General features: G+C 35.2%; 1 protein-coding gene across 1 annotated transcript; it reads right to left on the reverse strand.

Annotated features, from left to right (window-relative positions):
- Positions 1-396: 396 nt before the first annotated feature.
- Positions 397-12,458, reverse strand: LOC120326256 (putative N-acetylated-alpha-linked acidic dipeptidase). The gene is made up of 15 exons (XM_039392515.2): positions 12,238-12,458; positions 10,470-10,648; positions 9,514-9,623; positions 8,695-8,821; positions 8,294-8,473; positions 7,921-8,110; positions 6,157-6,242; positions 5,768-5,970; positions 4,849-5,078; positions 3,878-3,968; positions 3,206-3,458; positions 2,713-2,794; positions 2,110-2,202; positions 1,861-1,978; positions 397-1,426 (listed from the first exon to the last, which is right to left on the reverse strand). Exons 1-15 carry the CDS (start codon positions 12,423-12,425, stop codon positions 1,331-1,333), a joined length of 2,226 nt encoding a protein of 741 aa, XP_039248449.1. The 5' UTR covers positions 12,426-12,458; the 3' UTR covers positions 397-1,330.
- Between the last annotated feature and the right edge of the window lie 258 nt (positions 12,459-12,716).

Raw genomic sequence — 12,716 nt, forward strand, 5'->3', positions numbered from 1 at the left:
GTTATTTGCCAGTTGTGTTTTCGAAAAGTAGTTGTAAATCAAATAAGTTAATTGTCATTATGTTCTCCGGGGAGTTTGAGTTTAGTTGCAATATTCAAAAATTTGTCCCGCAAATGCTGCGAGAAACTAGGCTAAAATTAGCTGTCAGTACCTATAAGCGTCACGCAGTTTTAATAAAAATAACGATTTTGATTAAGTACATCCGTTTATGAAAGGCAAACTATCAAAAATATTCTCGAAATAAGCATACAAAATTTTGCCATAGTAAAGTATATAATGAAATTTGTTGGGGGTCAAGGGTCGATAAAACACCCATTATATTTCTTTGCCTTTTGTGATAAAAGTCTTGTGAGAATTCGTCAACGTGTCCGGCGCTCATTTCGCCTCTTCCGCTCGGCTTAAAAACCAAATACAGTGGTCTCAGTCTAAAAACCTGTTTGAATCTCTCTAGTAGTTCAATAAACCTAATCTTATACTTTGGAAGCATTTCACAACTTAGGCTACATAGTATGCATACTGTGCTACAACTCAGATAATGAAATACAAAATACAGCTTGGGATTCTCAAAGTAACTAGAAGCGTATTTCTGCATGTCACTCTGTTCGAATCTTAAAGCAATGTCACATTTTATCAATAAGCAACCGTTGCTTTTAAACAAATTTTATTGATGTCGAATTGCCGCAACACGAGCTTAGGAAATGTAACGTAAATTCCACTAACCCACAAACAAGTATGTACACTTGCACGAATGTATGAACAAACGACAGTTCAACATATACGATAAAACTCGGCTTGGGAAAGTTCGACTCTTGTTGTGATTTTGGAAGCAGTTTTTCTTTGTTAGTATCATATTGATAATACACTAAACGACTAAAGCATCATACGATATATATACAATAACATTGAGTTTTTTATAGACTAAACTCTAGGTATAGGAAACTACTAAAAAGGAAGTTGGTGTTCATCTACACATACACTATAAAATGAGCTATGTGCAATCTTCTACTGGGATGATTACCGAAACTCTGATTAAACAGGCTCTGTAGAAGCAATTTCTTTAAATATATATATGCTCGTAACTGGGTTTTGCATGAGGGATTGCTGGAAAATGGAGGTAATAATCCATACAATATATGAGATACTCACACTGCATAATATTTTATTGCAACTTCCATAACTTTCAATCTCTGAATTATTTATTATCAGTAGAAATTATGCAAAAGCATGCAGCTCGGTCAATTAGTTAAATTTTGGAACTGGTTTTGACTTCATGGCATTTTAAAAGCGGTTCAGAATACAGTTTCTATTTTGAGTTCATTATTTCTTTTTCTCAATAGTTAGAATATCCTTTGACAGGAATAACTTCTCGCAATGTTGAAGCAGCAGATCCAATGTGATATAGAAGAATCGAATATTGTCGTTCAACCTGAAAACGATGTCAACAGCTATTTTAGCCATATTTTTAAATCATGCTACTGAATATTTCAAATGCTCAAGCTTAAACTGAAATTTATAGACTTTAGTCATCTTGAAAAACATTTGGAAACAAGCATAATAAAATATCCTTCATTGCGACACACGTCAACAGCACGTAGACGTAGGTCAATACAAATAGAATCAACAAGTGCTCAAAGAATCTACATGCTTGTTTTCTATCAATAAGGCATGTCGGAATGCCTCGGGGTGTTTCACCTAACCGCTGGTCGGTTACGCAAGATCATACATCAGAAACAACTAATAACTTGCTAACTACTCCACTTGTCAATTTCATACACGACCTATTTTGTGGAAAACAGGTCAAAACTCAGATGTAAATCAATTTCTTGTAATTCATTAAACCAGAATTTATTCATCACTCACTTCTCTCCACCGTTTAGTTTGTTCTGGATCTGCTTCAATGTCGAATAGGGAGTCGACCAGCCCCGGAAATGCGGAACTAGCATAAGTGTCGTGTAGGCTAGGTGCATATATAACATGCCTGAATGTGGAAAAATAAAATATGTGCTCGCGTGAATTCTATTAAACGTACTATTAAAAAGCGTATAAAATTTGTACCAATGTCTCAAATGCGACGCACCACTATCCTGGTTTTTACACTTTACGAAATACCTGAAATTGATTCTTTCTCCTATTCCATTCATATCTATGAATGCCCGGTCAAGCTGCATCAGTTGATCGTTTATGGATCGAAGTTTTATTTCACTGAAAATAGATGGATGTGAATCAAATGGAAGTGTTATAAATTTTTATCATTTTTTTTCGAATGAAACAGGCTGTTAAATAAAATGACACGATAGCTGTAGACAAGCATAATATGCAGCCAATTCTCATTCGCTACCAGTGCCATTAGGTAGGTAGAAAGCAAGTTAGAATAGTCGGATGAATAAATTTATAATATTATATTGTATTTATAGTGATATCCAGTGTCTAGTGTTTACTCATGCCTGTCACACACATACACATGTTCAGTACTAGGGTAGGTTAGTCAGTCAAATTGTATTCGCCATTCTATTACGGTACTTCAATACACAAATTAAAGACGAATTGTTCCTACAAATAGATGATGATATATGCAAAGCAAATGGAAAAGGAAATTTTAGAAACAACATGATACACCGCAAAACGTTTGTTTAAGCGTTGATATTAGATAATATATAAAGTTAATAAATAGGAACACTCAGATATTTAAATTACAAGATTTCCACATCTTACTTTGTTGCATCAAGATTTTCAATTCTTTTATGAATATCTTCAGCAGCAGAAGTGAAATTACTCAGCGCGTAGTCGAATTCGTCTGAAATGAAGGATTTTGTCAATAATATTTTTCTTTTGTAGTTGTAAAACTATCATTTTGAAAGCATAATTTTATCACATATAATCATCGAAGAACTTTGTATATGCATGGCAAACAGCAGATGAATGCCAATGGCGGATATTAGAAAAATGTCAAATTAAAATAATACGAAGCCGAATCTTGGTCAAGCCAATGTCTGCGTGTGTCTGATTGTCTGTGCATTTACTGAGCAATTTAATACACCAGTAGTTAGGGTTAGGGTTAGTACACGATATCAATCCCGGAAACAGGTTCACCATTGATGATTAATTTCAAATTAAGGGTGCTAGTGTAACACATTCTTGAGGGTACTTATATGAGTGAGTGAGCGATTGAGTAAACATAAAAAATATGATATTATTTCCAACTCACTTAGGTCGATACCGTGACTGTCCAGGAGAGGTTTGTAGGCATCTGCAAAAGAGGCCTTATCTTCCCAAAGTTTGGCAGCATAATCCTTGCAATTGAAGGGCAAAATTCGGTAATCAGAAAGTCGACGAGCAATTTCTCCCATCATCTGAGTAACGGCCCTACTTATGCTGAAATCCGGATCGACGAATTTTTTGTACAGGTCAAATGTTTCGTACACGGAGTGATACACAGGATATGATCGTATGTTGATTGACTAAAAATGATTTGAATTAACTATTATTAATATCTTAAGAAAGACATAAAACTTTGGTGCTTTATACAAGTTTGTGGTATCACGCAAAAAAAAATTTGCAATTAATATTCTACTCATCAATGTAGTAACTGATCACTATACCACTGCACAATAGCCACATACCAAATATGCAGTCCCTTCTGCCTTAGCAAAATTCCGCACAAATATTTTAATTTGTGACGAAAAGGAAATTCTCTTAAAAAAATGAGTTTAGCTATAATGAGACTTGTTGTCTACAAAAGAGCGCCAAAGTATTTAAAAGCATTTGTGTTAGTTTTACTGCTGCGCCTACTATCTGCGGCCAGTTATCTAATTATAGTTTTTAGATTATGGCACATAGATTAGGGCAGGGTGAAGTATGCTATCGAAAAGTTGTTTACTTCGTCATAAGTGTACGAACAATCCATTGATGAGATTCCAGTGACTTGAACAAACGGTGTGAAATCGCTACCAGATCCGAGCGTCGGTATACTAAAAAATAATGTTTAGAAAAATTGTGTTCTATGAGAAGAGTCTTTCATTTGTTACATCTGCGATATGAACATGGCTAAACAGAAAAGTGGGACCTCCAGAAGTATGTGCACCAAAATAGCGGACACTGTACGTAGTATGTGTACCAGGTTAGGGTTAAGTCATGATTTTTATACCAATTTTCCTTATTTTAGTTTCATTACGAGTTCGGGGACTGGCCAAGTGACTCTCGTGGTATTTACCCAAAGTAGTATCTGAAATTGTGGCCTAACCCTAACCTGGTACACACACTACGTTCCGGTGTCCGCCATCTTGGTGCACATACTTCTGGGGCACCGAAACGTGATCCATCACTGCAGCACGGATGAAGTGGTCGCACAGGTTGACCATATTCATTACAACATAAGGCACGTGTGCAAAACGAACCTTGTCGAAGATGTAAAGAACCGTGAAGGTACACAATTTTACAGCAGCAACAGCCACAGCAACATTATATATGCCCAGACGTAATCCTTTCAGAAATAGGAAGCCGCACAGATTAAATTTACAGTGGTATTGAAATTAGACATTTTGAACTGATGGTTATTTAAACTTGAGTAATTCTTCCTAAAGTGAGAGAGGTGTTTTGTATTTGCGTCATAGGCTGAGGTTTTCCACCAGACTAGATTTATAATTATGATGCTATACTTGTTTTCCCGTAATTATTCATTGCTTTTACTTGTCTGCGTCTTTGTTATTCATTCTTATGATTTGGAGTGCCTCGCGTTAAGCTGTGTTTTACTGACGTCCAGGTTTGTCGTAAAATAAACTGTAATATTTCTGTACTGGTGACTGCAATACCAAGACATCACAAAATATGCAACACACCCCTCATACTTACGGTGGGGGAACATCGTTGGTCTCAGAACTTCTAAATGCCCATGTATCGTACATTGTATTTCGGTTTGCTTCAATCTCACTCGGATGAGGCGTTTTTATAAACTTGGTTGACTCGTAAATAAGTTCGTTCATGTTTGGTGTCGACTTCACATTCAATGTATAATTTCCAACAGCTACCGAGTCAACGTTCAAGTATGCCACCGCTCTTGATGACAGTAACTTTTGAAACTCCTGTTGCAGGGAAAAAACGAATCAACATAATATATAAGCGTTTAATCTTTCTGGTAAATATTTAACAATACTGTACTCCTTAACATTAGTAATATTTATGGCCCATATATGACAAAAATAATATTACGTTTCTTCCTAGTTTTAGATAGTAGGAACTTTTAAACAATGCTGGAGTCAACACATAAATTTATTGCAATGTTTAATCGAGAAGATTCAATCTATGCATATCCAGAGTATGCCTACTCATTTTTTCATCATGTGTGTTGATTAAAGTGAGGTTGAAAAGCCTTAACCAATCTTGGAAAGAGCACTGATAGGAAGGTTGCAAAGGACCAGCCGCTCCAGGAGTTATAGGTTGGGTGTACTTGTGACGTAAATGTCATTATAACAGCGGTTGACATGTGACTTCAGGCAATGCGGTTAATAACTTCAGAAATACGTTGTCTTGATAAGGGGGAATTTCAGAAATTTCACCTTGAGGAAGAAATGAGAAACCGCACAAAGGTGACCTTGAGGTGCAATTTTATAACTGAATCTTTCCCTCACTTTTGGGTAATTACGCCAGGTTTCCGCACTAATCTTGTAATACACGAAAACCGCATTATTCAGATGTTTTTTGGATCACATATAACAATGTATCCCATAACACACAATTTTGTAAATTTAGCATCTTCTCAACTTCGTCTTACCTCAACCCATTCTGTTGATCCTAATAGTCCATATTCTTCAGCTCCCCAACTACAAAACACAATTGTTCGCCTTGGTTTCCATCCATTTTTTACTGCAACGCCCATTGCTCGAGCCAATTCTATCAACGTAGCCATCGATGACGACGGATCAATGGCTCCAAATACCCACGCATCACGGTGGCTACCGATCAGTACATAACGGTCTAATAAAATTTAAAAATATTGCAATATATATATAAGTTAAAGCGGAATTTAGCTTGATTTGGTAATTTGTAAAATTAGTTGATGTTAAATTGGTATGGTCGATGTAAGGCAAAACCTCTCTTGCACAACTCAAAATGAAAACAAAATTGTATGGACGTGGAATTTTATGAGAATGTTAATCTTACCCGGCTCAATATCTCCCTTTATGTATCCAAAAATATTATGCGCAACCGCTCTTTCATTTTTCGTTGTTACGTGCATTTTTATCTTGCTAAAACAAAAGCGTATTGAAAATTTACAAAAAGAAACATTTTTTATAGTTAAGTTTGACACACTCTCAGACTATCACTTGTGGAAGAAATTGCATGACCAAAATGGCCATTTTGTATCTACATTCTACATGTGGGATCTAATTATATATAGTTGTGACAAGAGTACGTTTCAGTATAAACAGCGTCAAAGTTATCGTGTACGTGACTTTGGAAAAATAAAAAATAAAATTATATTTACAGGGTTAAAATTTTTTTTTTACCTTTCTACATATCGTCACGCTAATAACCGAATTGCGTAAGTCATTTTTAGCAGTTTTGAAAAAAACATAAAAAACTTCCTAATGATTTTGTTATGCAATTGAGAGTCAATAATTTGCCATGGTTCAATTTTTTGATCGTAGCCGGATTTAAGTTAATTTGTGTGACGCAATTAAGTGACGTCATAATGGCGCACTGTGACTTAGGCAGAAATGTGTCTATGACTTGGTGACATACGCAATTTTGCAACTTCACTATATGCACCAGTTCTGAAAACTAAACATTCCAAAAACGAATGTAATTCTCAGTATCTACAATGTCTAATCCTAAAAGAGCTAATCAGTTTCAATTGCATCATTTTTTATGTTTAAAAATATATATTTCCTCAATATAACACGTTCTGCACACCCACCGAAATAGGACTAAGATTAAATATAAAGAATAAAACAGCAATGCACCCAATATAAAAGCCAACCAAGGTAAATTTGACTCGGACAGTGAATATCACAAGTGTACGTCTTCCTATACTGTAGTAAAAATTCAAATTAATACGCGCTAAGCTAGAATCCGAGATGCAAAAACTCGAAAATACTTCGCCGAGGTTATTTTTGCCTTTGTGACGTCACAATAGTACGGCGGTAACCGGGATAATTCATTATGACAAAACAATTGCACAAATGTGCATGTCATACTAAATCTCCATTTTTATGGGTTTCGGAATTCCCAAATTAAAATCTGAGTTAACAGACAGGTGCGCAGCATTACATAAATACCTATTTTATAAAAAACTCAAAATCGCCAAACATGACTTACGCAATTCGGTTATTAGCGTGACGATATGTATTTTTGGGCAGCTTTTATTATATATACTTGATGCAATAATATATAATGGGTGGTGTGGAATTGCTGTTTTTTGACGAAGTATTTATTACATTGCGAGTTAGGACTGATGTTCATTCAGCAGCGATTCGTATTGATTCTTCTGCTTGGCTTGTTATCTGTTTAAAGCTATCCACTATTATCTATCTACTACTTAGTTGAATATAAACCTAATTGTATATACTTTACTGTATAAGTTCAATACTTACAATATACAATAATGTTATTTGTAAAATTAAAAACTCGATATATCTCGAAACCGTAATCTTGATTTGAACTCCAAATACAAAACGTTGGTAGGTGCAAAAACTCGTGCATATACTAACTGAGCAAACCAAATTTTGTTATTATACATTCTGTGTCTGATCGCAACAATTTGGTTGTGAATTTTTATATTTTTCATTCATTACATGTTTTTACATATATACTAGATAAGTAAGATTATTGTACGTTTTGAGACTATAAATTTTTCAACTTTTGGACTCAGAGAAAAGGAATAAATTTTTAGCAACAAAATAAAAAAATGATTTATATATTTGCCTTGTATCATTTAATTCTCCTTCAAAACCTGGGCCGAGGTTATAAGTTATATTCAATCCTCCTTTCCAGTCATCAGGAACCTTGTTTCCACCCATTCTTGCTAAGTATTGCACTGCGTCATCATACCCGATTGGTGTGACAGGAATAACCGGCAATTGAGTCTCGTTTTCATACAATCTCCAAGCGGTAGCTATTAAAACAAATATCTGGCATGACGATTTTAAGATAACTGTTTAAAAGTATATTTGTCTGGAACGTGTAAACGTGAATCCGTTTGAGTTATTCAGCACATGAGTATTCTCATGTCAGTTGATTGTATGCAAAGCTTTTATTTAAAAAAATACTGTTCACTTTTGCTCCCCAAAATACTTACGTAATGCGGGATATTGAGGAGTCAAAGGATCTCCCTTGACGATGTGCAAATTTCCTCTCTGGGCACCTGTTCCAGGTAGATACCAATCCTCTGGATATACCCCAGACCATGGAACAGTGTAATCTATTGGGTCTGAGTACAAAATTAAACCAGTGCATCCGTATTCTTGCGCTATCATAGCTGAAATTTAAAACAATTACTAAATGAAAAAAATATATTTATATTATGACATTCCAGCAAACAAGTGTTAAATGGTGGCAGGAAAAGTAGTAACATGAATAGCCTAATGTGCTTTGATGAAACGTTAAATATTGCGCGCATGTATCATTGATAAACTTTGCTCCGAAAAAAACCTGCAACATGTGTAATACTTTATAGAATAAAATTATATTGTCCCTCACCTTTAGAACCTCGAAATATTCTGCCGTATCTTGAGATGCATACGTGGCCAGCTGGATCAACACCTAAATCGCGCGTAAGCTCAATGAAGTCGTCTACTCTAGCATAATTGACGTACACAAGATGACCCTAGAAAAAGAAAAAGTAACTTTAAATGTAATGTAAATGCTTGGTAAGACACAGAAATTAAATTATTATATTATGATGTAGTGAATATGACAAACAAAATAAATAGAAATTTGAGTTGGGTTGCGCGAGACTAACTTCCTATCTTTTCTCTATGTCTTTATGCTAGTGGATCCGTATGCGTATACTGCAAGGATACTGTAGCTGTTGTAAAACATTGTACGAACATTGTTGTAAACTGCTTGTCTGAGGAAGTCTGACTCTGGTCGGACGAAACGTTACAGAAATACATTTGTGTTAGTGTGCAGCTGGACTCTTTAATTGAATAGAAAATAAATAGAGCCGCCAAAAATATTTTATAGCTTGCTGAACAGGTTACTATTGTCTAGGACTGGGCATTTCGTCTCATTAACTCCCAAGTATTCGAGATTCGAGTCGAAAAAATATTCGGTTCGATTCTGAAATCATCAGGTATTCGAAAATGCCCAGTCCTACTATTGTCGTGTGCACTTGGAATACTTTGCATTCTATTGAAGACGAAACACTTTCGAGTATTCATTCAGTAATACAACGTTCAATATCGTTGATATATTTTGGTTAGAACTGGAAGGTCAATAAACAATGAAACTCTATAGGCTTGAAAGTAATCGTCAAGTTATCGTAAAATTTGTTATTCTGATGAAGATAACACTGACCTCTACATCTCCAGTTGCCGAATAGGCATTAAATGGATTGACAACTTTGTCGCTTATTTGAGAATCATCTAAAATCTTCTCACTTGGCTGAGATTTGTACATTTCTGTGCCTGTGATGGGAAGAAATTCATTCTGTGAAACGCAATTTCCAACAAGTATAATTGAAAATACAGCTTATATAGTCATTCAATAAATACGCTTTCAAAAAGTACGAAATTAACCAATCATGTCCAGTTTCGTCAATATCTATCATTATAATCAATAAGGACTGCAAACACATACAGACTTGAACTACAAAATCAATTATATATATTGTCTGAAGCAAACGCGATTGCGCGTGTTTGGATGTTCGGACGTTGAGAACTGTTTAATGAGGTCCCTGTCAGAGTTTGAGTAATTTTTTGTCTAGCTGGTCGTCATACAAAAGACCAGTAACCGAATGAATACATTTTATCTTTTGATGTAAAATTTTCGAGTCACTTCATCGTGTGTGATATTTAGCTGCTGCTGACCATTTTTGTTTGTTTTATAGATATTAAAATGGCTTATGTTTGTCTTCCAACTCGAATAGGGGTTATTCATTGTAGTACATGCGTTAATAGTTTTTTCCCGTGAACCACCGTTTTGCGAGTTTTCTCCCGCCAAGCGGTTTCTCTGATAGGATTGTCTCTGAGAGCTTTTCGCTCTGCTAAATCTGGTATCTACTGTTTTCGACCCAGGTGTAGATCTGGGAAGTCAATCAAGTAGGTAAATCAGTAGGCCTATAGTAAATCGTGATCCCTCTATGAGCACTATATGTGTTTGCAGTTTTGCACTATATTTGTTTGTACTCACCACATTGCATTACAAATAATTACATATTTATTAATAGTAAAATATACCGCCTTTGTCACTTGTCAGGTCCAATTATATATATTATATATATATATATATATAAATTTGAGAAGCATACAAACCGTTCTGAAAAATGATTGATATCAGATTAGAGTCAGTTTGGTTTGGATAAGAAAGTAGTACATCATATGGATGAACTTCGACGTGTAGGCCTGAATCTTCCCAGTTTCGTTTAATATATTCCACAAGTTTTTTCTCATCTACATCTCGACCGGCAATATGCGGCTCTTCCGTCAAGTACCTGATGTAAATAAAAGAATAATAAGAACTATTATTCCTCATTAATCCATCTGAATATTATTAGGTATATATATATATACCTCAACTATATATATATAGTCTGTACAACATCAATATGGAGAAGGTACCTCGGTGTAAACAGAATAAGACGTGAGCGGAATTCTTTTAGTTGATACACTATTTATATTATCATTAAAATTTAGAAGGAATTTGAGTTAAATTGGGTCTCAAGGAGATCAGAAAAAATAAAAAACAAAAGTGATATCATTCAGGAAGATATTTTCAATGAAACAGAGTTGTTTTGTTTAAATTGAACATCCGCAACTACCAAAGCAGCAAGAATTTAGCCAAAATCCCGAATGATGTCATGTCCACTGTCCAGCCTATCGAGAACTTACATAAATTCATACATAGCTGACACATTTGGTTTTCAAGACTTAAGCTACATCTTCTCAGATATTGCCACAATCTACCAGATGTTTCTTATGCGTTTGTTGTTAGGCAGCGGTGATTCGCTCGCATGTTCTATGATTGTCGTGATATTGAGCGAACTAGTTCTTTTTTATTTATGTGAAGCGTTTCATGTGAATGTAGCTTAGGTAGTGACAAACAATTAGTAAATATGTGGTACATTTATAGAGCTATATGTCAGGCATTATTTTTGGGTCATCGAACCTGTTGTTAGAGAGTTCGATACGAAAACTAATCCGTTCTTAAAAATTTGAATTCCACCACTGTAAAAAAAGTTTTCAGCAAAACTGTGATTTAAATTGCTATCTTTTGGAATCACTGGTCCCTAGCCTAGCGTTTCTCAAACTGTGTTACGCGGAACACTGCTGTTCCGTGACCTTCTTCGAAGTGTCCCTCGGGACAGGGGTCGTAATTGCTAAATGGGTCTCCATGGAGATCTCAGCCGTACTTCCGCGCCTCTGGGTCGTAAATTCGTCTTCCAACTGGAGACAAACATGCGAGCAGGCCATGCTATCTAAACAGGCGGACATGACTCTTGCGAGTATGGAAATCCCTATATTTTCGTTAACTGTTCAATATCGTTAACCGTCGGTCTAAATTTTCAATTGTCAAGTTTACAGCAAAGTTTTAAATTTTACCATAGGATACATTTTTTGGAAACCAACCTACTTAATTGCTTGTTGGCTTAAAACTGGAAGCCTCAAAGGATATCGTGATAAGTCGGTTGTACAAGTTGATGCACAAAGTAAATAAATTCATTACGTAATTTTTTCATTATCAATTCTGTACGTTCCAATTTTTCTTGTTTTTCCGCGAGGCAAGATAAAAAGCGTAGGTGTTCCGGGGCAAAAAAGCCTGAGAAACGCTGCCCTACCCAATCCATATATTTTCCCGTATCTATCTGACTAATAATTGATGCAATTTATTCCCTCAAAGTTCATCTTAGAAGACACTGGGATATTGCTTTTAATATAAATAAAAGTGTATGGAATCGACAGTGCACCAATCGCCAAACCACAATAACTAGTCCATATTTCACATAGCGTTAGTCTGCTGGGTATTTTATGTTGCGCAAAATTATGAAAATAAATAAATACGTTATTAGATTTACTTATATACCTTAGATATTCTTCAATCTTTGATGCTTTTACTTCATCCCTGATCTGTCTGGCGACGTCCTCATCAACCGAGGGTGAGCTGGGACATCTATTTATACCAAATACACCAACAATAATGCCTAGCCCGAATGCAACCAATGCGACAATCGCAGAAATAGCGAAATAGTTTCTACTTTTCAGTGACGACATTTTCTGCAAAGAAACAGCATGCTATGTTTTTGTTTTACTTTATCTAAACTTATAAACACTTTAGTTATCTTTCACATGAAGATAATTGTTTTGATATACCGGTGTTAATGTTTTATTACGGGGAATTTGTTTATACAATTACATTTAATAAATAACAAGCTAATAAAATAAAATGCATAATATATTGAAAAATAAATAAATTGACACTAAAAATTCTTTGAGTCCTAAATTGCTTTATCTATTCAGGCTGTATGAGATAGTATCTTAAAACTGCAATAACTACTGTACCAA

Source organism: Styela clava, chromosome 4 (assembly GCF_964204865.1).
Source record: "Styela clava chromosome 4, kaStyClav1.hap1.2, whole genome shotgun sequence".
Taxonomy (NCBI): Eukaryota; Metazoa; Chordata; class Ascidiacea; order Stolidobranchia; family Styelidae; genus Styela; species Styela clava.